General features: G+C 35.7%; 3 protein-coding genes and 2 long non-coding RNA genes across 5 annotated transcripts; 3 read left to right on the top strand and 2 right to left on the bottom strand.

Annotated features, from left to right (window-relative positions):
• Positions 1-216: 216 nt before the first annotated feature.
• On the top strand, positions 217-1,136 carry LOC125583742 (probable E3 ubiquitin-protein ligase ATL44). The gene has a single exon (XM_048751198.1). It carries the CDS (start codon positions 392-394, stop codon positions 953-955), a length of 564 nt encoding a protein of 187 aa, XP_048607155.1. The 5' UTR covers positions 217-391; the 3' UTR covers positions 956-1,136.
• Positions 1,137-2,662: 1,526 nt separating this feature from the next.
• On the bottom strand, positions 2,663-5,177 carry LOC125583741. Its single transcript, XR_007320827.1, has 2 exons — positions 3,502-5,177; positions 2,663-3,413 (listed from the first exon to the last, which is right to left on the bottom strand). It is a non-coding gene; the product is annotated as an uncharacterized LOC125583741 (long non-coding RNA).
• A 2,841-nt stretch (positions 5,178-8,018) lies between these two features.
• Positions 8,019-9,484, top strand: BNAA06G39260D. Its single transcript, XM_013888893.3, has 7 exons — positions 8,019-8,211; positions 8,494-8,535; positions 8,607-8,673; positions 8,778-8,827; positions 8,902-8,931; positions 9,005-9,067; positions 9,177-9,484. Exons 2-7 carry the CDS (start codon positions 8,509-8,511, stop codon positions 9,297-9,299), a joined length of 360 nt encoding a protein of 119 aa, XP_013744347.2. The 5' UTR covers positions 8,019-8,211; positions 8,494-8,508; the 3' UTR covers positions 9,300-9,484.
• LOC106447045 (plant intracellular Ras-group-related LRR protein 5) lies at positions 9,389-11,621 on the bottom strand. The gene is made up of 3 exons (XM_013888890.3): positions 10,905-11,621; positions 9,910-10,823; positions 9,389-9,826 (listed from the first exon to the last, which is right to left on the bottom strand). Exons 1-3 carry the CDS (start codon positions 11,455-11,457, stop codon positions 9,710-9,712), a joined length of 1,584 nt encoding a protein of 527 aa, XP_013744344.2. The 5' UTR covers positions 11,458-11,621; the 3' UTR covers positions 9,389-9,709.
• Positions 11,622-12,939: 1,318 nt separating this feature from the next.
• Positions 12,940-22,313, top strand: LOC125583740. Its single transcript, XR_007320826.1, has 3 exons — positions 12,940-13,349; positions 21,226-21,330; positions 21,441-22,313. It is a non-coding gene; the product is annotated as an uncharacterized LOC125583740 (long non-coding RNA).
• Positions 22,314-22,649: the final 336 nt, after the last annotated feature.

Here is a 22,649-nt window from a genome sequence, read left to right as displayed (position 1 = left end):
ATATTTCTGCTCCTTGTAGTCTCTTTCAAGCATCTTTTTTTGCTTAGAAATGATTGATAGTTATTTAGTTCTTATAATGTAACAATATTGTGTTATAGACATATTATTTAGTTCTTATAATAGTGGGTTATTTAGACCTATAATAATGATAAGATTATAAATTAAATGTAGCATGACTTGACATTAAGTCTATTTTTTAGAAAACCGCGAATGAATCTTAATATATAAGATATCTTATTTATGAATTTGTGCAGATATTGTAAAAAAAATATTATATAGATGTATCTATCACTGTGTGTCTCTATTATAACGTGGATCAAGATTCCTTTCTTATCTTCATCACTCACATTCCTCTGTCTTCAAACTCACACAAAGAAAAAGAAACTAGAAAATGACTCGACCGGCAAGATTCCTCGAGACGGCGGCGACGCCACCACAACCGTCGGAGCAGATGCTTGCGCCCGAATCCGACATGGTTGTGATCTTGTCGGCTCTTCTCTGCGCTCTCATATGCGTGGCTGGCCTTGCCGCCGTCGTACGCTGCGCTTGGCTCCGGCAATTTACTACCGGAGAAAATTCTCCGTCGGCAAACAAAGGCCTGAAAAAGAAAGCTCTCCAGTCTCTCCCAAGATCCACTTTCACCGCGGCGGAATCAACCTCCGGCACCGCCGCCGAAGACGGTGGAGATTCGACTGAATGTGCGATTTGTCTCAGTGATTTCGCCGACGGCGAAGAGATCAGAGTGCTTCCTCTCTGTGGCCATTCCTTCCACGTGGAGTGTATTGACAAATGGCTTGTCTCTAGGTCTTCGTGTCCTTCTTGTCGCCGGATTCTTAGGCCGGTGAGATGTGACCGGTGCGGTCACGCTTCCACGGCGGGGAGTCAATTGAAAGATCATCAACATCACCAACACTCGTCGCAGCTCACTTCCTCTATTCCTACTTTTCTTCCTTAACACTAATTTTTTCTTAAGTATCTGAATAATTAATTCAGAAAGTATGTAAAGTGAGTTTCATCAGTAAAATTCTTAGAAGGGGAAATAGAGATCTTTTGTAGTTTTGTGTGATTTTTCTTGTAAGTTATCGTGTTTTTTTTGTCAAATCGTGTGTAAATCAATTAGATGGAGTTTGTAGTTCTTTTTTTTTTTTTTTATCAAAGGAGTTTATAGTTCTTGATGTTTATTTACAAGGTCAGTAAATTATATAATATAAATGAATTTAGTACACAAATAAATTGAGTATTGATTAGACAGCTTCTGGTAGGCCTGTGCATTTTAACATGATCAGAACCGGAACCGACCCAAAAATATCCGACTCGAACCGGACCGAAAATTTACAAGTATTTTTTGGATCTAAATTTTTTTTACCCGAAAGAACCGGAACCGAAAAGGAACCGACCCGAATAGACCCGGACCCGAAAAGAACCGACCCGAATAGACCTGACCCGATAAGAACCGATTTGTACCCGACTTAAAACATGTATATCTAAAACTATGATGTTTTTGTGTTCTATTTTATATATATTATTTTATGATTTAGTTGAAATATCTTTTGCTAACAACATTTGTTATTATTTTTTAATATTTTTAAAGTAATATAAAGCTTTAAAATGTAAAATTTAGAGTTTTAAAATGTTTTATTTTAATTATTAATAGTTTCATTTAAGTTGTTTTGTAAAATTTTAGATATATATGACAAATATTCAACTAAAGTTGATGGAATTGGGTATATCATGTCTTTTTCAGATCCTAAATACCCTAACCCGATCCGGACCTGATCCGGATCCGATATGGACCCGAAAAATTACGGGTATTTTATAGGTATTTTAATTATAGACCCGAACCGACCCGGATCCGAGAAGAACCGACCCGAATTCGAACCGAAAATTTTTAACTACCTATTGGGTCTAAATATTCAGGACCCGAAAATATACAGACCCAAAAAGAACCGGCCCGAACTCGACCCAAAGTCCCGAACGCCCAGGCCTAGTTCTGGAGACGGCCATGTGATACCTGAACTGAACACAAAGTCCATCCCCCCTCGGTCCCTCCGGAAAACTACCAAATTTATTTCCAGGGAAATACAAATAATTCTTTTTTTTTTTGTCAACCCAAATAATTCTCTTACATTTGGATAAAATTTGTTTTTCTCTTGTCTAGAGTAAAAGCTGTTTTACAAAATTCTGCAATATAAAAATATGTTTAATAAATGTTGACATATCCGGTTAATTTGAAGTATGTAACATTTATCAAAGGTTTAACGAAATGTATACATTACTCCAGTAAATATTTCTATTTACACTTTGGTCGAATCATTAGAAATTTTATAATTTACTCGGTGCATAGTCTCCGCGCAAGCGCGGAGTCGACTACATTATAGGTGTATTGTATAGTTTTGTTTACGGGATTTTATTGTTTTTTTGTCTATAATGTGATTGATGGTACTTTGGATATTACATAGGTTGATGAGTTTGATATAAGAATGAACGACGAAGTCATATGTTGATATTTTTATATCTTATATGTTCAAAGTTGAGGGTGATAGAACTTGTTAGTGTTTACTTAGGTAGTTGTTTGTATGTAAATCAAATAGTGCATGGAAAAAGATAATAAATTTGGATTTAAAATGTTAGGGTTTCAAAATAATTGGACCTTGAATCTGTGGTTTAGTCTAATACTGAAAAAACTGTTAGGACTTCAACTCCTTTTTTTCTCTATGTCGGGAATGTGGGCACTAATTTCCCGATTCATGTAGGTAAAATTGTTTCTTAGTTTGTGAGATTGAAAAGCGTAGATTGATTTTAAGCATGATTGATGAGAGGTTTACTTGCATCAGCTTCGTCTGCCGTGGGTGTTGAGTTTCGTCGGCGCCAGATGTTAGACATGCAAGAGAGAAGATCTGAATATGTTAATTTCGTGTTTTGTTTTTTCTTCTCTCGTGTTACCGCCAGATGTTAGACATGCAAGAGAGAAGATCTGAATATGTTAATTTCGTGTTTTGTTTTTTCTTCTCTCGTGTTTTGTGGGTTCCACTCTTTGCTCAGGTTGTACAAAAGATGAAGTCTGGCTAGACCGTCTCACTTCTCTGAAGTATTCCCTTGATTAACCTCCCACCAACATCTATCTTCTGATTCTGTCTTGAAGTCGAGGAGCTTCCAGAAAAATTAGCTTCCATCTGCTGTTCTGCTTGGAATAGAGAGTTCTGAAATGCCGCATAAAAAACATATTGGCAAATAACTAATGATTGTCAACAACTATCACTATACTAAATAGAAAATAAATCAACGTTTTTTGTTCTGCACAAACTAAAATCTTACAACAGGGTTGTCACGGTCTTTTTTCAGGAGCAAGATCTTTTTCTTCCCGGAAACCATAGTCAATGCAATTCTTGGGAGAAAACTATCCATGACAGAGGCTAAAGTTGCGTAGATGAAAACATAGATCAGAAACACAATAGATTTTTTCAGATAAGGAAAATATGGGATAAGTTATTGACTAATTACCAGTTTCAGTTGTTGGTATGTCATTCCACTTGAATTTGCCTGATTGTAATCTTGCTTGGAGCTGCCAAATATGCTATGTTTACCAATTTCTAGGTTTGTGTTCGCAATCACTTGGAGCACCTAGCAACCTCAAAACGATCGACTTTCACAATGGAATCTGCTTTCAAAGATGGCATGTAATGATTAGCACGTCCGATGGGAGTAAACCCATGAATCACAGAATCTGCAAATAGTTTATCCAACAAAGAATCAGGAAATAAATTAAAACAATTATGTTAAATAAGTGTGATAGATCGAAGATTAACTTACCTTTTCATCGAGGAAAAGAACCGTGATTCCCACAAACTCCCTGTCTTTCTTGAAGTTCAGGGAATCCCAGAAGCGGAGGAAGCCAGAGGCTATGCTCTGACTACTAAGACCAGGACGGAGAGACTCGAAGGTTGAGTGACGGACGCCGGGACGCCGATTTGACGAACTGGAGAGGTAGAGAAAAACATTTTCTAGAAGATGGTTAAAGCTAAGAGGAATCAATGAGTTTTGTGGAGATGCAGATTGGGTTCATCAAAGATGAGAATCATATATATATGGTTTACAGAGGGGCTACAAATCAGGAACATTTATGATCAAGCGATTTAAGATGGGGACATGAAGAGTTCACCGGTGAAAAAATAGATTACGAATATACACACGGCGCAACTCTGTAACTCAGACTTGTTTGAGACAAGATGAAAAGAACCCATATTAAACTACAACAATTTATAATATAGGAAAACCATAATTGTTGCAAACTTAAGTTTTTTTCATATAACGTGATGAATCTCATTTAAAAATGAAATCCATAACACACTTGTAGGTCCAACCCTCAGAGGAAGCCGAAGAAGCAAGGGCTTTCGACCTTCATAAATATATATTAGGTTCGGCCATCAATGTACAAATGTATCAGTTAGTTTAGTGGTATAAATGTTGGTGTTTATATCTCAATAACCCGGGTTCGAGCCATGGACTTGACGCTTTTTTACACTTTTTAAAAGTGGGGTCCACAAAACAATGACGTGCCGCGCTGAGGAGTGAGCAAAAACTGATCTATTATAATATAGATTAGCCACTTCTCTCTATGGGTTTCTAGAGCCTTGCAACAAACACAGCCCAACGGATATAACGGATCAGTTAATAATGGTGAACCGAAAGGAAAAGTTGATATTTAGGCCTCGGCATTTTAGAATTCGAGTTCGGTCTATTTTTTGGATCTTCGGATCATGTTCATAAATCTCATTTAAATTCTTTTAATTTTCAGGTCGGATTTGATTTGATTCTTCATGGATTTGGCTAGAATTGGGTCATACCCAATGTCCGAAAGCACCCAATCCTAAAATAAAAACTTTAAATAAAAATTAACAGAAAATATTTAAAAATCAGATAATAAAAATATCTGAAATAGCCAAAAGACGTGTTTAAAAAAAAGAAGCCAAAAGACTGATAGAAAACTACCAAAATCTTGTTGTCAAAAGAAAAAAACTACCAAAATCTTCAATATACTTTTAAACATGTAAGTTATGTAAAAGAGACTAATATTTTAATTAATTTATAAGCTTGAGTTTCAACGGCTAAGCAACAAGACCAGTACGGAAGCCCAAAACATATGAATCCCACAGCCACGCAGACTACGCCAAAGCAAGCACGAGCCACATCCGCCCGCTACGCGCTACATCCAAGTCCAACTAACGACAAATGCAGAGCAATTCACAGTCCTCTCTTCGTATTAAGAGCATCTCCAAAAATCACTTTATAACTTCAAATATGAAGTTTTTTGCTTTCCAAAAACGAACTTCAAAACTTCAAATTTGAAGTTTTGAGTAGTGAAACTCTATATTTGAAGTTTCACTTCTCAAAACTTCAAATTTGAAGTTTCATAGTTTTATTTGTATTTTGTTCCTTACAATTACACATCACATTTATAATTCATAAATATTTTTTTGTCTATTATTTTAATCCTTATTAAAATTATATCTTATAAATATTTTAAGTTTTGTTTACAAAATTTAAGTTTACACATAAAATTAAATAAAACTTTAAAAGAAGATTTAAAATATTTAAAACTAGGTTTAGATAACAAAATATACAAAAAAACTTTAAAAAAAATTACATAGACATAACTATTACACATATTTAAATATTACAACAAGACTAATAGTCAGATAAGTTTGATCCGGAACCTTCAAAATTTCCAAATATTGTCCAATTTTTTTTGTTTAATTTAAGATGGTTATTGTTGTTGTTGTTTATGATGATGTTTTTTCGTACAATTCTTTCTTGTTCATATTGAATATATTCACGAGTATTAATATCATCGATGAAAGTTAGTTTGTTAGCAATATTTTATGTTTCTCTTGTACTTTCTTGTTCTGATCTAATGTATTTACAAGTATTAATATCTCCCGATTTCAACAATTTTTTTCTCTAATCTACAAATTAAAAATGAGGAGAGCTATTTTTACTTCGAAATGCACTAGTAGATCATATATGCTTTACGAAAATCACTTTATGAAATAATATGATATTTTGCTTGAAGTTTAATATTAATTAAGTTATTTTGTTTAAAATTTATATTTTAATATAATATTTTATTAATTAATATTGTTGTAATATGTTTATAAATGTGATAGTTATTTACAAAAGTTTTATGAAATCAAATTAGTTATAACAAATATAAGGACCATATTATAAAATACAAATAGTTTTGAAGTTAAATTTGAAGTTTTGCTTTTGAAGAATAACACCTTTAAACTTCAAATATAGAATTTTGGAAACTTCAAAATAGAGTTTCTTTTTGGAGATACTCTAAAAATTCAAGACGATTTATCTAGCTAGGTATATTATGGTTCCAACTCAAAATCTTCATTTAAAAAAAAAAAGAGGTTAGAAAACAATCCAACGTCATTCTGAAAATAGAAGACAACGTTTTCAATTTTTTAAAAAATTAGTAACTTCTCAAAAAAAGAAAAATTCAGAACCAGTATTGATCGTTAATCCAAGTTTATATTTTTCATTTCTTTTTAAAATTAAAATCATTTTTATTGAATTAAGGGTATTTTATAGAAAATCAAAAGGTGAAGAAAAGGGTATATAGACAATATGTATGTTTTTTTGACCTATTGTGACAAATCTCCAAAATAAATCATGTGAAATCAGACCTAATATTTCACCACAACAATTTGAATAGTTTCTTCTTTGAAAAATAAAATAAAATAAACATCTATATATTATTATTTGCGAAATGATTTTTTGCGTTCGAACTCACATTGAAAGTTAAAGCGGTTAAAGTCGTTGTTACTCTTCGTGAATAATTAAATTTGTTAATATATAATATAAATAAACCATAAATCAAAAAATAATTTCATTAATTTGATAATTATCAGTATCTAAAAAATAGTTTAGCCCATTATTTGAGTAACATCTTCATGTTAACTGGCCATGACGGAACCGAGAAGGTATTCCAACTCTCAAGCCTTGTATATTGACAACGACTAACGCCTCGTTGACATTCATCCCACCAGCTGAGGAGATTAAGCGATCTCTCTTTACCATATATCAGAACAAAGTCACCCAGATAGTTTCTCAGCCCGGTTCTTCCGGTCTAACCGGTAAACAATGGGTCTAATAATAGTGGTTGAGGTCCGAGGCTTCTTCTTATGGATCATTTAAATTATTAAAATCTATATTATTATTTGCGAAATGAATTTTTGCATTCGATTTTTCACATACTTATTAATTTATTACTAAATATATTTTTTAAGCTTATTTTAGATGATAAAAGTACTTAAGTTGTGATGAAATACTTTGTTATATATAAATAAGAGAAAAAGACAAAAATAGCACTAAATCAAATTTTTGTTCCCAAACTAGCACTCAAGGTCAAAAGTCACAAAAATAGCACTTAATGTTTTATCAAAAGTCACAAATTTAGGGTTTAGAGTTAAAGTGTGGAGTTTAGGATTTAGGGTTTACGGTTTAGAGTTTAGGATTTAGGGTTTAGAGTTTATGGTTTAGGGTTTAGGGTTTAGGGTTTAGAGTTTAGGGTTTAGGGTTTAGAGTTGAAAATTGAGGTTTTGGGGATAAGATTTTAAATTTTGAAAAATAAAAAATTAAAATTTTCAAAAGATAAAATGTTATTTTGGTCATTTTAGTTTTTGAGTGCTATTTTTGTGATATAAACTTAGAAATGTGCTATTTTGGAGATTTGCCCTATAAATAATTTATTACTCAATTTATTATCAAATATTAAATGCATGAATAATGAGTTATTATAATGGTTTTTAAATTGATAATGTATTTATTTATAAATATTTATAAAATTATTATCTCTGCAGACAAAACACCTATCAGTTTTAAAAAGTGGTAATACAAAGTTGGGGTTAAAGTTTATGTTTTTGATTAAAAATTAATTAAACAGGTTTAAATTTTTTAAAGAGTTTTTTGTTCAAAAATAGAACAAAGAATTAAAAGCAAATTCTAAGTTTTTGCAGAGCGAACCAAAATTTAATTCCGAGTAAGACCGAGGACCCCCTTCTCTTCCCTTTTTGGTGTCCAGCGTTTCACCTTAACGGTACACAAGACAGACATTTGCTTGCTTTCCCTCACTGCCTCTGCCTCCTCAAAATCGAAGAGTCAACATCTAATCTCCTGAATCATACCCTCCGTTTTCTTTCTACAGTCAGCACCGTCTCTCTGTTTGTTTCTGTTTCCTTCCCGTCTGACTTTCCTGTTAGGGTTTCTGTTGTTGTTCGGTTTTGTTCTTAGGTTCGTGTTCTATTTTGTTGTTAGGGTTTTTGTTAGTGTCGTTTTGTCCAGAGTCCTTTAGACACATAAGATCACTCGTGCTTTAGTGCTTAAAGACTAGTGCTTTTCTCCTAAAAGAGACAATACTCCTTGCGAAAGTTGTGTTTTTTCTTGCTTATGATATATGTCCATGGTGATTCTGTTTTCTTGTTTCAGAGGGTTAAGAACATCATGGGCTCTTTTCTCTTTCTCTTAAAGGTATCACTCTCCTGCTTCTTTTGTTCTTGTTTTCATCTTCTTTTTGCTTGATCTTATGTTTCTCGTCGCAGGAGAAGAAGGGAGTACTGTGGAGAGGTTTGAAGGTATCAGCAATCTTTGGTCTTGGATTCTGCACGCGTATGTGGCACTAAAAGATCTTTGGGTCATTCAATTAGTTTTTATGATTTTGTTGCAGTTGGTTTTGGGATTTTGATGTGTGTGTTTATTTGTCTTTCCTTCAGATAATGCTTTGACCATTTATCCAAATGAGTTGAGTAAAAAATCCCAAAAGGTAATCAAGAATTGGTGTTTGTGAAAGGTCACAGTTACAGTTGATTTCTTATGTCTCTTTTTCTCATGTTTCAGGCGTTGGCTAAAGCCAAGTCTTTTGAAGAGGTAAGCAAGCAATGGTGTTATGCATTTGATTTTGAAAAGACATAGTTATATTGCTTGACCTGTAATGTCTCAGGAGTATAGGGCTAAGCTGGCTAAGGTGAAACAACTCAGAAAAGAGTTGGACGAGAATCTGCAGGTAAATAAACACACAAGAAATGGTGTTAATGCATCCAAAATTTTTTGATTTTTTTAAAAAAGGATTGTGCTTGATCTCTGTAATTAATCTCTTTCTCATGCTGCTTCAGATCTGCAGGGATGGACTGGCAAATGTGGAACAGCTTAAAAGAGAAGTTGAAAAAGCCGAGCGGCCCGAACCTGTGGAAACGTGTTGTGAATCTCATGAAGAATCTGTGTGGAGTTTCATATGAGCTGAATGGATCAGAAGAAACCATCTGATTTGGTGCAAAATAGGGGAACCAAACTAATTAATTACTAAGTAGCTGAAGGCTGTGATTGTCTCATTAATATTAAACATTGTATTCACAACTCCGGTCATGGTCTCAAATGTATGCAAAGGGTTTTGGTACATCAAAAGGAAACAAGAATTGAATTACATCGAGAGGAACAAGAATACAATCACTTTGAGATTACGAAACTGAATGACATTTTTACCTCAAGACCCAGTCAGGTATATGAACGAATACAAGTTATACATTTTGGGTTCTTTGTTTAAGCTTGTCATATCGTTTAAAACCGGTGAGAAAACAAATCTACCTGATGATAAAAAGGTCAGAATTTGTCAAAGAGTATGGTTTAAAGTATCTTCTTCATGTGTTCTCTAGTTGGTGGACTTGCAGAGGAAGCAGATACTGTCGACCCAGCTCTTCTTCTGTTTTGTGCTTTGAGACTTGGTGTTTCTCGCCTCCACTAGTTCATTCATGTATTGAACCACAGCCTGAGAGGATAGTACAAAGCAATCAGGTAAAAGAACAGAGATGTCACACGGGGACAAAAAGAAACTGCGATGAGAGAAATAACCTGAGCGCCCTTTTGGATTACATCCCTTGGAAGCTCCTCAAGTGGATTTTGCTGTGTGTGAAGAACACGGAGCTGCGAAAGCGCTTTGAAAGAGAAAGGAAGGAAACGGATCTGGTTATTGCTCATATCAAGCTCTTCCAGCTTCTCAAGGTTGCCTATTAGCCCCGGAAGCGATCTCAGGTTGGCAAAGTTGTTCCCAATGTTAAGCTTAACAAGCGTTGTAGCATAGCACAAGCTCTCTGGCACTGACTCAAGCTCGTTGAAACTCACGTCTAGCTCTTTGAGGTTAGCCATGGAGGACATTGTCGTAGGTAACTGCCGAATGTTATTGTAACGAACAGACAGAATCTCTAAAGTGGCTATCTTCCCAACAGCTCCCGGAAGAGCTTTAAGCCGGTTGTAATCCGCACGGAGCTCTTTTAAGGAAGAACAGCCTGAGATACTATGAGGAATCTCTTCGATATTGTTTGTTTCAACATCGAGCTTCTTGAGACTCACTAAAGAACTGATGGTTTCAGGGAGAACAGAGAGGCTGTTAGAGCTCAAATCAAGCTCCTCTAGATTGATCAACCTACTGAACGATGATGGAAGAGATGTTAACTGGTTTCCACTAAGATTCAGGTTGACCAAGTTTAGCAAATCTCCTATAGATTCAGGGAGCTGACTGATTCTATTCGAATGCAAATCAAGCATCGTCAATGACAATAGCCCTCCTATGGTTTCTGGTAGTGCCATAATGCAATTCTCAGACAGATCTAGCCTAACTAGACTCAACAGCTTGCCTACAGAATCTGGAAGCCATTCGAGACTATCCATCAGCTTGTGCTGCAGATTCAGCTCCTGAGTACCTTTCTTGGCCGACACTTCAATCAAAGTAGCAAGCTTTATGAGACTCATCTTCTCCCCATCATGGCCTACGCATAACCATAACAATTTGTATTAGATTCTATCTCGAAGAACAGTTCAATTCAAGAGTTTGGTCAAATCAAACTCACCGTTGAGTTTCTTAGCCTCAAGTGTTGAATCCAAAGGCTTGCGAGGAGCTAAGAAACTGTCGCTATGGAGCGAAGACTTAACCTTGGAAACAAACGTATCGTCGCGCGTGAACATCTCCTTGGACTTGACAGGAGCCTTATCGGAATAAAACAAACTCGCCGGAGAAACAACCGGAGCAGGTGCCGGCTCCTTAGCCGTGGAGGAAGGCGGGGAAGCAATGCAATTAGAAGCTCTCTGAATCAATTCGTCGAACAAGACGTGTGCAGACTCGAGATCGAGGACTTTCGCGGCTTCTCTCTTCTGTTCTTTGCTCTGGAAACGAACGAGACCTCTCTTCATCTCCCGCAACACGTCGAAAAGCTCCCGAGGAACCTCGGAGCTTTTGACCTGTCTATCAATGGCGTCCAAGCGGTTCTGGTCGTCCTTCTCGACGTTCTGTATCAGAGAACTCGCGGCTTCGACGTCGTCGATCTCTGGTCTTGACGGTAAGGATCTGTGGATTCTCATGATCACTTCCGCCACCTGATTCATCGAATCCAAACGTTTATCCATCGTCTTCTACCAGCAACAAATCTAGATTGAAATAAGAAGAAGAGATGATTGTTGTTTTAGCCTCAGACAATAACAGCTGTTTCCATTATTATCTCTCTGTCTTATGATCTTGTTTTCTCTTTCGCTTCTCATTCTTCTTCTTCTTCTAGTCTCTCTCTCTCGAACTGCAAAATAATTAATTTAATAATTAGAAAATGATATTTAGTAGTATAATGACAACTTTTTCTCTACTGTCCTTTTCCATTTTACCTTGACTTGATGATAATCTTGTTAATCTCGACGTAAACCTTAATTAAGTGTTAACATGATTGTTATTTTTTTTGTCGGCAACATAATCGATATAATATGATGTACAAATTAAAAAAACATGAATTAGTATAATACTCCATGAGTAATTAAAAAAATTGAAGGAGAATGAAGAAGGTGAGTCACTCTCGATCACTTATCTATAAACTCGGCGTATGTCAGTGTGTCACGTTCTTTCCACTTTATCCGGTTTTCTATGCATTCTTTTCTCATAAAAGAGTGTGTGTTTTTATATTTTATACGAGTGATCCACCACCACCACTACAATGAAATTAGCGAAACATCAACTACTGCTATTGGCAAAGCATATATATATTTTTTTCCTTTCTTGCAACCAACTACCATTTTCTAATAGTTAATTATTGAAATTAGCGACTTTAAAAGTATTTATTGGGATATTTTTCTTCAGTAACTGTACTATTTTGTTAAAAGCAAAAATTTCGAGAAAGGAGAAAAAAATCTTGTTTCCGGTAGTCAAATGTATAAACTAGTGTATAGGCCTAGTAGTGTACACTAACCGGATCATTAATTAAGAAAATAACAGAACAATTGATTTACAAGCAGATAGATGGTATTAGTGGTTACCTTCAAATTTTCTTTCGAAATGAGTTTAACACAAAATTACATTTCTCTAATAATTACTTCCATTTCTATCTTCAAAAAGAGTATTTCAAATTATATTATATTATTACTGCTTACTATTAATTCTAATAATACTCTAATTATAATTTTATTTTAGCCAACTCTTTATTTATACATAAATTTAGTTTTTTCAAAATAATAGAGATAAATTTTCTTAATTTTTAGTACTTCCTTTGTATCACTTTAAATGGTTTTTAAAGTTTTTGCACATAGATTAAGAAAACACAAAATTCTATATAATTTATTTTGATTACATAAAAATATTAATAAATAAAACTAATTAAACCAATAAAAAAAAGTTCAGTATTTTGTAATTGGTCATAAAGTTCAAATGATATTAAATTCTACCTAAAATAAAAAGAATATCAATTATTTTGAAATAAAATTTTTTTCTCTAAACACCGCTTAAAGTGATACGGAGGAAGTAATATGTTTTTTTCTTAAAATTATCATCGAAGATGATCCAAACAATAAGACAAAAAATATGAGGAAATATTAAAAGGTGTAAAAGTTTCACTTTTAATTTTGTTTTTTGGAGTAAAATTTCCAACCAAATTTCATGTCCAACCTAAAAAGATAGAGTTATAGTTTTCGAATTTGAAATCATAATTTCTGAAAACAGTTTTCTCATAAAAGAAATTAAAGAATGGACAAAATTATAAATATTTTTAATTGGTGCACGTTAGGCGTTAGCTTCAATAATTTTTTGCGGGTAACTTAAATATTTTTGAAAAAGCTAAAATTTATGTCATTTAAACAGGCCCACTGTTTAAATGGACCAGAGAAAAAATATCTTCATAACAGATGACGAAAATATTGTCAAGAAAATAATACTCGAAACCTAATTCTTCTTTCGCCGCAGTCTTGTACAAATCCCCGGCATTGTTAGCTCTGGTAACATGGATCGTAATGCTGCTCCGGTTAATCCTCCTTCTGTTGCTATGGTGAGTTTATAAATCATTCATTCATCTGTTTTATTCTGAAACACTGACTCAGTTTTTTTTGCCGTCAAACACTACAAGAAAACACGCCGAATTCCGACGGAGGTTCCGATGGACTTCAATGTCGTCGGACGTTTGTGACGGATTTCCGACCAATTTCTGACGAAAACAAAAAAATTGAAGTCGTCGGAATTCCGTCGGCCATTTCCGACGAATATCCGAGGAAATATGGCTCGTCGGAATTTTCCGACGACTTTTCAACGACATTCCGATAAAACATATAACCGTTGTAATCGTCGGAAATTTGTCGGAATATACCGACGAACTTCCGACGACATTCCGATTAACAGATATAACCGTTACCGTCGTCGGTATTCAGTCGAAATTTTCCGACGAATTTCCGACGAACCATGTGACCGTTGCCGACAAATATATATGACCGTTTTATAGCCGTTTGAGATTGGAAAATACCGACGGTATTCCGACGGACTACTTTACATCCGTCGGAATTCCGTCGGAAAGTCGTCGGATGGTCGTAAGCAATTTCCTATAAATGCAACCCCTCCTCATTCAACTCATTCACACTTCATTCTCTCTTCATTCTCTTTAGTCATAACAATTCCGTGAAAATCATGTCTTCAGGAGCTTATTATCGTTCGTGGATGGATAAACTTCATTTGGATCCCAACACCAATTTGCTTACGAAAGAATACGTTCAAGGGATTGGAGAATTCATGAGGCTTGTTCAACAGCAACCGGATGCAAAAAGTGGTATGTTAAGATGTCCCTGCTCTACTTGCAATAATAATAAGGTTATAAAAGAATTTGATGTTTGGACTCGTTTGTATATGAAAGGGTTTTCACGTAATTATAAAGTTTGGTACCTTCATGGGGAAACTGGTTATGAATATGATAGTACTAACGAACCTCAGCCTGTTAGTGAACTTCAGCCTGATGTTAGGTTAGAAGAATCTAGAACGGATATAGATTATGGTGTAGGTACTGAGCAGATGGTACATGATCATTATAGAGGGGAAGAACCAAATCCCGAATCTAGGAGATTTTTTGACATGTTGGATGCAGGAAAACAACCTTTGTATCAAAATTGTAGAGATGGTCATTCAGTCTTATCATCTGCAACTAGATTAATGGGTATTAAGACAGACTATAATTTGGCTGAAGAATGTATGGATGCGATTACTGATTTTGTCAAAGGTATTCTACCTGAGGATAACTTTGCACCGGGTTCATACTACGAGGTTCAGAAACTTGTTGCCGGTCTTCAACTACCGTACGAAGTGATAGATGTATGTATTGACAACTGCATGATCTACTGGAGAGCGGATGAGACACGGAATGTATGCAAATTTTGTGGGAAACCTCGTTATCAGGAGACGAGGGGAAGAGTTCCGATCCCGTTCAAAAGAATGTGGTATTTGCCTTTGACGGAAAGATTGAAGAGGCTGTATCAGTGTGAGCGCACAGCAAAAGCAATGAGATAGCATGCAGAGCATTCCACAAATGGGGAGATTAGACATCCTTCAGATGCGAAGGCTTGGAAATATTTCCAGTCAACATATCCAGAATTTGCGGAAGAGAGAAGAAATGTTTATCTTGGATTATCTACTGATGGTTTCAGCCCATTTGGAAAGCATGGAAGACAGTATTCTCTATGGCCAGTTATTGTGACACCGTACAACTTACGGCCGGGCTTGTGCATGCGACAAGAGTTTTTGTTTCTCTCAATTCTCGTCTCCGGGCCAGATCATCCTAAAAGATCACTAGATGTGTTTCTTCAACCACTGATATATGATTTGCAACAACTATGGGCGCATGATTTTGAGACATACGATGTTTCGTGCAAAGAAAACTTTTAGATGCGGGCAGTACTTATGTGGACAATAAGTGACTTTCTAGCATATGGTATGTTATCTGGATGGACAACACATGGGAGGCTATCATGTCCATATTGTCAAGATGACACATATGCTTTCCAACTAAAGAACGGAAGGAAAACGTGTTGGTTTGACTGTCACAGACGATTTCTACCACCTGATCATCCATACCGCAAGAGTAAGACTTCGTTTACGAAGAACAAGCAGATGTTTGATGGTCCACCTGAGGAAGTTAGTGGGAAAGATTTGTTGAAGCAGTTTAGGTATTTTGATGCAGAAAGGACGCCAGATGTAGGTGGACATGAAAACATTCGAGTCAGTACGGTTGGAGAGCTACATAACTGGCACAAAAAGAGTATAACTGGCACAAAAAGAGTATTTTCTGGGATCTGCCATATTGGGAGAGTCATCTATTGCGGCATAATTTAGATGTCATGCATATTGAGAAGAACTTCTTCGACAATCTGATGAACACAGTCCTTAACATCCAAGGTAAAATGAAGGATAATTTGAAGTCAATGTTGGATTTAGTCGATATCTGTGATCGTTCTGAACTTCACGTTGATGAAAACGGTACAGCCCCTTTTCCCATTTATCGGCTGGATGGTGCTAGAAAAGAAGAGTTCTTTGATTAGATTACAAATAAAATGAAATTTCCTGACGGATATGCATCAAATTTGGGGAACTGTGTTGATAGAAGCGAAGGAAAGTTTACTGGCTTGAAGAGTCATGATTGTCATGTAATTATGCAGCGCCTCATTCCGTTTGCTTTTTCAGCATTATTGCCACGTAACGTTCATGAAGCAATTGCAGGTATCTTATATTTTTACAATTTAATTTATTTTTATATTTAACAATTATGCTTAAATAAACTTAATACTTATGAAAATTATGTCTTTTATCTATGTAGGGATAAGTGTTTTCTTCCGCGACTTATGCAGCAGAGTAGTGACTGAAGAGGGTATTAATAATTTGAAGACAAACGCACCAGTCAGCATGTGCAACCTTGAGAAGATATTTCCTCCATCATTCTTTGATGTAATGGAACATCTTGCTATTCATCTCGCAAGAGAATTGGAACTTGGTGGTCCTGTGCAGTACATATGGATTTATATTTTTGAGCGTTATATCCATCATCTGAAGAAGATGGTCAAAAATCAAAGCAGGGTGGAAGGATCTATAGTGGCACAGGTGATTAGTGAAGAAACTGCAATCTTTGCTGAAAATTATTTTCCACCAGAAGTGCATACAAAACACCGAAGACCTGCTCGGCATGATGACAGAGGGGAGAAAGCAACATATCATGTTACTGTCCCAAGCATGTTCAAGGAAATAGGACGACTTAGTGGAAAATTCACGAAGCGGAGGCTTACGGACACTGAGCACGCTCATTTGCAAACATATTTGCTCACCAACTGTGAAGATGTTCTACAATATGAGATGTAAAAATATTTATTCATTTACTGTTAGATTAATATTCAATAAATTTATTTCATATTGATAATATTTTTTGTATATAGTGTATATATGGCGGAGTTGCGTATGACTCACAGGCATGCAACAGAAGATGAGCTTCAACAACTTAGAGATAACGGATTTGCTGTATGGCTTCGTAGTTATGTGAGTCATATATCATATTACCCTATGCAAATGAGTAGTTTAAATTTAATGTAAACTAATTAACTTTTCAATCATATATGTTTTTAATTTATAGGTGAATGATGGTTTGGCCAGAGGTTTTGTGTTCGATGATTGGATACGCGAATTTGTGCAGGAACCAAACTATGTGGTCAAATCATATCCAAAATTTTGTACGCGAGGATATGCATTCACAAGGAAAGGTCATTCTAAGACAACATATGATGCTGGTGTTTCATCTTCTTCCGGTGACGATGTCTACTACGGCAACACAAAAGAAATATTGGAAATCCAATTTCCTGGAATGGTTGGATTGCGTTGTGTAGTATTCTATTGTGATAAGTATGACACCACCCCAGATAGAGGAGTGATGATTGATGCGTTTGGTGTTACATCAGTTCATTCGCGGCGGAATCTTCAATATTATGATCCCTTCATTCTTGGTTCGTAAGCTGATCAGGTATGTCAATCTATTCATAATTTTTTACCAATATAATTAATTAATGTTATATGTTTTACTAATACTTGTATAACTGATATGTATAGGTGTGCTACATCAGTTACCCTCGGGTGACGTACAGAGACGATCCATAGGTTACTGTAACGCAAATCAACCCAAGAGGACGAGTAGATGGAACTTCTGATGATGATGAACCATTGCTACCAGAGTCTACCAGCAACGCCCAGGCAGTTGAAGATTTGGCAAATGTTGAACTCGTTGAGAATTTGACTGTGTTTGGACTTGATGCTGTTGTACATTCGGAGCCAGAAGCTGAGGTTGAGGAGTTTGATGAAGATTCTGAAGATTCTGAAGATTCTAATTAGTTTTTTTTATTGGTCCGTCGGAAATCCCTTGCAAAATACCTACGACATAGCGACGACAAAGATATAGCGACGACAAAGGGTTTCATTGAAGTTTGGAAATGTCCTCGGTAATTCGTCGGAATATACCGACGACATGTGTTTCTAAAAAATTTCAAACATAAAAATCTATAAATTTAGATGCCAAAACTATGAAAATAACACATAATAAGTGTTTAGTATAGTACAAGTTCGTCGGAATGTTGTCGGTATATTGTTAAATCTTTATGCAAATACTATATATATTATCAAAGATTTGGATTTTGCATTTAGAAACTTGTAATCAACACCCTAAACACTAAGTCGTCGGAATTCCGTCGGAAAAGGTCGTCAGTATTCCGTCGGAATATACTGACGGACACCAATTCCGTCGGAATTTCAATTTACCCGGGAAAACCAAACCGCGTGAAAATTTTCGCGAATCGCCAATTGGTATATATTTAATTATCCCGACGGAATACTGACGAACCCGTGTCCGTCGGAAACATTAAATATAATTATCCTTCTTCTTCCTTCTTCGTTATTTCCGCCTCCGCCTCTCTCTCAATCCTCTCCGCGATTTCTCTCCCTTTCACGGCGATTCCGACCATTCTCGAGCTCCCATCACCGGCGAATCCTCTTATCTCCCTCATATCTCTTCCCCAAACCCCAAATCATGTAAGAATCATCCCAACCTTGTTTTATCTCAATTTATTAGGGTTTTGGAAGTTAGATCTCGGATCTTAGGTTGTTTGATAGAAAATTTTAGGATTGAATGGATAGTTTAGGATATATAAGTTAGGATTGTTGTTTGGATTGTTGTTTTAGTTTTTTTTTGGAATTATTTTGTGTTTTTGTTGAAATTCAAAACGTTTTACTATTTTTAAAACGTTTTTTGATTTTTAAAAACGTTTTTCAAGTTTCCAGTAATAAACTATGTATAATAAAACATTTTTAAAATTTTTTTAAAATATTTAACAACATTTTTCTATATTTATAATTTTTTTATAATTTTGTATACATATATATATATATATATATATATATATATATATATATATATAAATCATGTATAATAAAAAATTTTAAAATTTTTATAATTTTTATAAGTTTCCAGTAATAAACTATGTATAATAAAAGGTTTAATAGTTTTTTTAAAACATTTATAAAACCTTTTGTAAATATATAAATGAAAACATTAAAAATAGAAATGATTTGAAAAGATTTTTGAATGTATTAATTTTTTTTTTAGGTCCGAGGATGAACCCCGCCCCGCAGCCCGTCTTCGACGTAGTTCGGTGAGCAGTTCCCGTGCATCAGGATCGTCTCACGAACAAAACTCGGTTCCCGCATATATTCCCGCTCCAGCTCCCGCTCCAGCTCCCGCTGCCCCTCCCGCTCCAGCTCCCGCTGCCCCTCCTGCTCCAGCTCCCGCTACCCCTCCCGCTGCTGCTCAACAGGATCCGGGGGTCATGCCAGTTGATCTATTGGTTCAACAACCAGGTCGAGAGCATCTCCCGGTTCTCCAATCCAACCCACGACGAGGACATAGCACTTGGTTAGTATTTTTTTTATTTGTAGCATTATGTTTTTTTCCATTAATTAACTTGCTCACTTGTATTTTTTTTAAAGGTTCACCAAGTCGAGAAATGACATTAGCAGGAGCATCAACCAGATGATGTACTCAATACTCCGTTTTGGATATTCAAAGTGGAGTGTGATCCCTTCCGACGAACGAGAGTTGTGGTTTCGTCAGTTTGCGGTAGTAACTCTTCATTTTTTTAAAGAATTTACATTTTTTTAATATATTTACTTATTAAATTATGTTTTTTTTGTAACAAGAGTTCAACTGGCACTCCGATCTCACGGAAACAGTCCGTAAGAAATTCAACGAAAAGGCTAGGACTCTTATACAAAGCAGATGAACGCGTGGAAGACAGTTCAGCAGAAGAACAAGAGGCCACGGTTCATCAACGCGACGGTGTGGGAGCAGTTGATAGCTCATTAGGAGAAGGAAGAAACTGCAGAGACGTCTTCTAGGAACTCCAAGAACCGGAAGAGCGATCGTGGCGGGAAAGGTATGTATGTGCACAACCTCGGCGCTTGCTCTATGTCTACTAAGGAGGATGAACTTGTAAGTTTTTTATTATTATTTATCTTTATATTTTTTAAATAAATATTTTATATATTCTTTGGCTAATAATGGCGGTTTTTTAGATCGAAGCAAATGACGATAATCCCGTTGATCGTCTCCAACTCATTAAGGTGGCTCGCACTAACAAGAAGACGGGTCAAATTCAAGACCTCGTGATTAAAGGTGTCGTTGATTTGGTGGAAGCTGAAATAGCATCTCAATCTCAGCTTCTCTTTGATGACGGCGATTCTACGTGAGCTTCAACCAACTTGTCCCTATTGCAAATAAATGAGATGGTTGAAAAGGTAATTTTTTTAATTAATATTTTTTTTCATAATGTCGATTACTAATTTGTCCCTATTTACTAACTTTAAATATTTTTGTAGGCGGTTCCTAAAAGGAAAGGAGGCCGTTTAGTTGGGTTGGCCCGCCGTGCTTCTTCGTATCCGGCATCTTCTTCGCAAGCTCCGTATGCCGATCCCATGATTCTCGAGGAGCTACATGACAAAGATGAACGGATTGGGGCATTGGAGGAGCAGAACACCACTATCCTTTCTGAGAATGCCACTATCCGTTCGGAGAATGCCACTATCCTTGCTGAGCTGGCATCCCAGAAGAAGTTCAACACCGAGATAATGCAGAAGCTAGATCGGTTGATGTCTTCGAGTTCTTAGTTTTTTCTGCTTTTTAAAACTTTCTGAATGTTTTTTTTTCTATTTCGGTTTGTATGAATTTCAAACTTTCTGAATGTTTTTTTCTATTTCGGTTTGTATGAATTTAAATTCTATAATATTATTAGTTTTAAATTTCAGATTTTATTTATTTATTAATTAATTTTTAATATAAAAAATATATAAAAATGCAAAATTAATTCGTATTTAAAATTGATATATTCCGACGAATTGAGGGCGTCGAACTATACCGACGGACTATGGTTCGTTGGAAAATACCGAGGAAGAAGGTTCCTCGAAAAATTCCGACGAACCATTGTCCGTCGGTACCTTCCGACGAACCATAGTCCGTCGGGACCTTCCGACGAACCATAGTCCGTCGGTATTTTCCGAGGACTACGTTCGTCAGTATAGTCCGAGGAACGTGATCCGTTAGTATATAGTTTTTCCGATGAACTCTGGTCTCGTGTGTACGCATCGGAATATCGTCGGAAGTTCGTCAGAATGACGTTTCTCGGTATTCGTCAGAAAGTCGTCGGAAGGTCTGACGAAATTTCGACGAATACTTTTTTCCGACAAAATGATACCGACGAATTGGTTCGTCAGAAATTCATCGGAATCGGTTTATTTCGACGAATTTCTGACGATTTCGGCCATCAGAATCCCCTGTTTTCTTGTAGTGAAATTACTATATGTTTAAGATGTTAGATGAGGAAGATAAGATGTTTCGTGATGCCTTAATTGAAAGTCAGAAAGAATATGCCGCATTTTTGGACTCATGGCCTACTTTCTCTGATCACACTAAGGTTTTTCTTCTTCTTTTTTTGGATAATTTCTTAAGATTTTTCTGGTACCTGTTTGATTGTCTTATTGTTTTTTTTTTTTTTTTTTTGGGTTTTGAAGCCTTCATATGAAGGTTTGGAAAACGCTATAAAACAGAAGGAAGCTGAAACTATATCTAAAATTGAAAGTTCTCGTGGCCGTAGCCTTACCGTGAACCGCAAGTAAACGTCGACACCTGCTTCATGAGATATTAACTAAATTATGTCAGTGCTTCTTTTGATTTTACTTAGTACTAGTATTTAAATGTTTAATCGTTTCTTTAATATGAAACACATTTAAGAGTTTTGAATTAGTGTTTTACTATAGAAAGAGTTTGAATAAGCGTTCTACTTATTACACAAGGCGGTGTGGATAAGATTAAGAAGCAATTGAGGGCAATCAAATTAAAAGCATCGGACTGAACCTTGCACTAACAACAAGACTTCTTATTCACAAAATCTTCTTGGAAATTTTGTATACGTAGGAAGAAAGAGATTCTCTTACGAACACAGTAGGTATTGATGTCCAAACAATGCTTGGTTTGTGCTGTACTTGCAATCATCCTGAAGAGATCTTTTTATATATCGCTTGAAAATGAATCTTCTTCCCAGGGCTAATTCTAAATGAGCCTGAATCAGTTCAAGAATATCACACATCAAAGATTTAAGAACGTGAAAGAAGAAAAGGGAAAGATTTTGAACCCGCAGAGATGAGACCCTGCGGCGCAGAGTCAAGTAATCAGTTCTTCCCACGGATACAAAACACTGCCTTAAGATTTAAGAAGCATCCATGTAACCAAACTTGTTTATAAGAAATTGATTTGATCATTAACTAGATTCTTGTACCTTAAGTCTGCTAAGCATCATTGTATGAAATATGGCAAAGAAGAACACACAAGATATGAAATTTGGTGCAAGCCTTTCAACGTTATGTGGTAGCTCAGATTCGTTTTTGCTATTCTCAGATACATCACCAGCTGCCACAAGATATCTACTAAGAGATGGAGAGAGAGTATTTATGTATGCGTTTTAAATAGACATGATAACATAGAGAGAGATAGCAGCTTTTGAAGGAACGCAGATCTTGAGAGTGTGTGCTTCACCAAAGGTGGGAGTAATAAGGAATGAATCAAAGAATCATCAGCTATGAAGAATCAGTCACCATTTATAAAGTTTCTTGAAAAAGTGGGCGCAGCTTACATACAGTTATTGACAGGACTTCGTATTCTATTTGTCTGTTATAATCCGGATTAAAGTCTAGAAAAACCCATTTCATAGTTTGTCAATCCGTTAAGACTGCATCA

This window comes from Brassica napus, chromosome C3 (assembly GCF_020379485.1).
Source record: "Brassica napus cultivar Da-Ae chromosome C3, Da-Ae, whole genome shotgun sequence".
Classification (NCBI taxonomy): Eukaryota; Viridiplantae; Streptophyta; class Magnoliopsida; order Brassicales; family Brassicaceae; genus Brassica; species Brassica napus.
The sequence above is the reverse complement of the archived record's forward strand: the minus strand, read 5'-3'. Positions and strand labels throughout refer to the sequence as shown.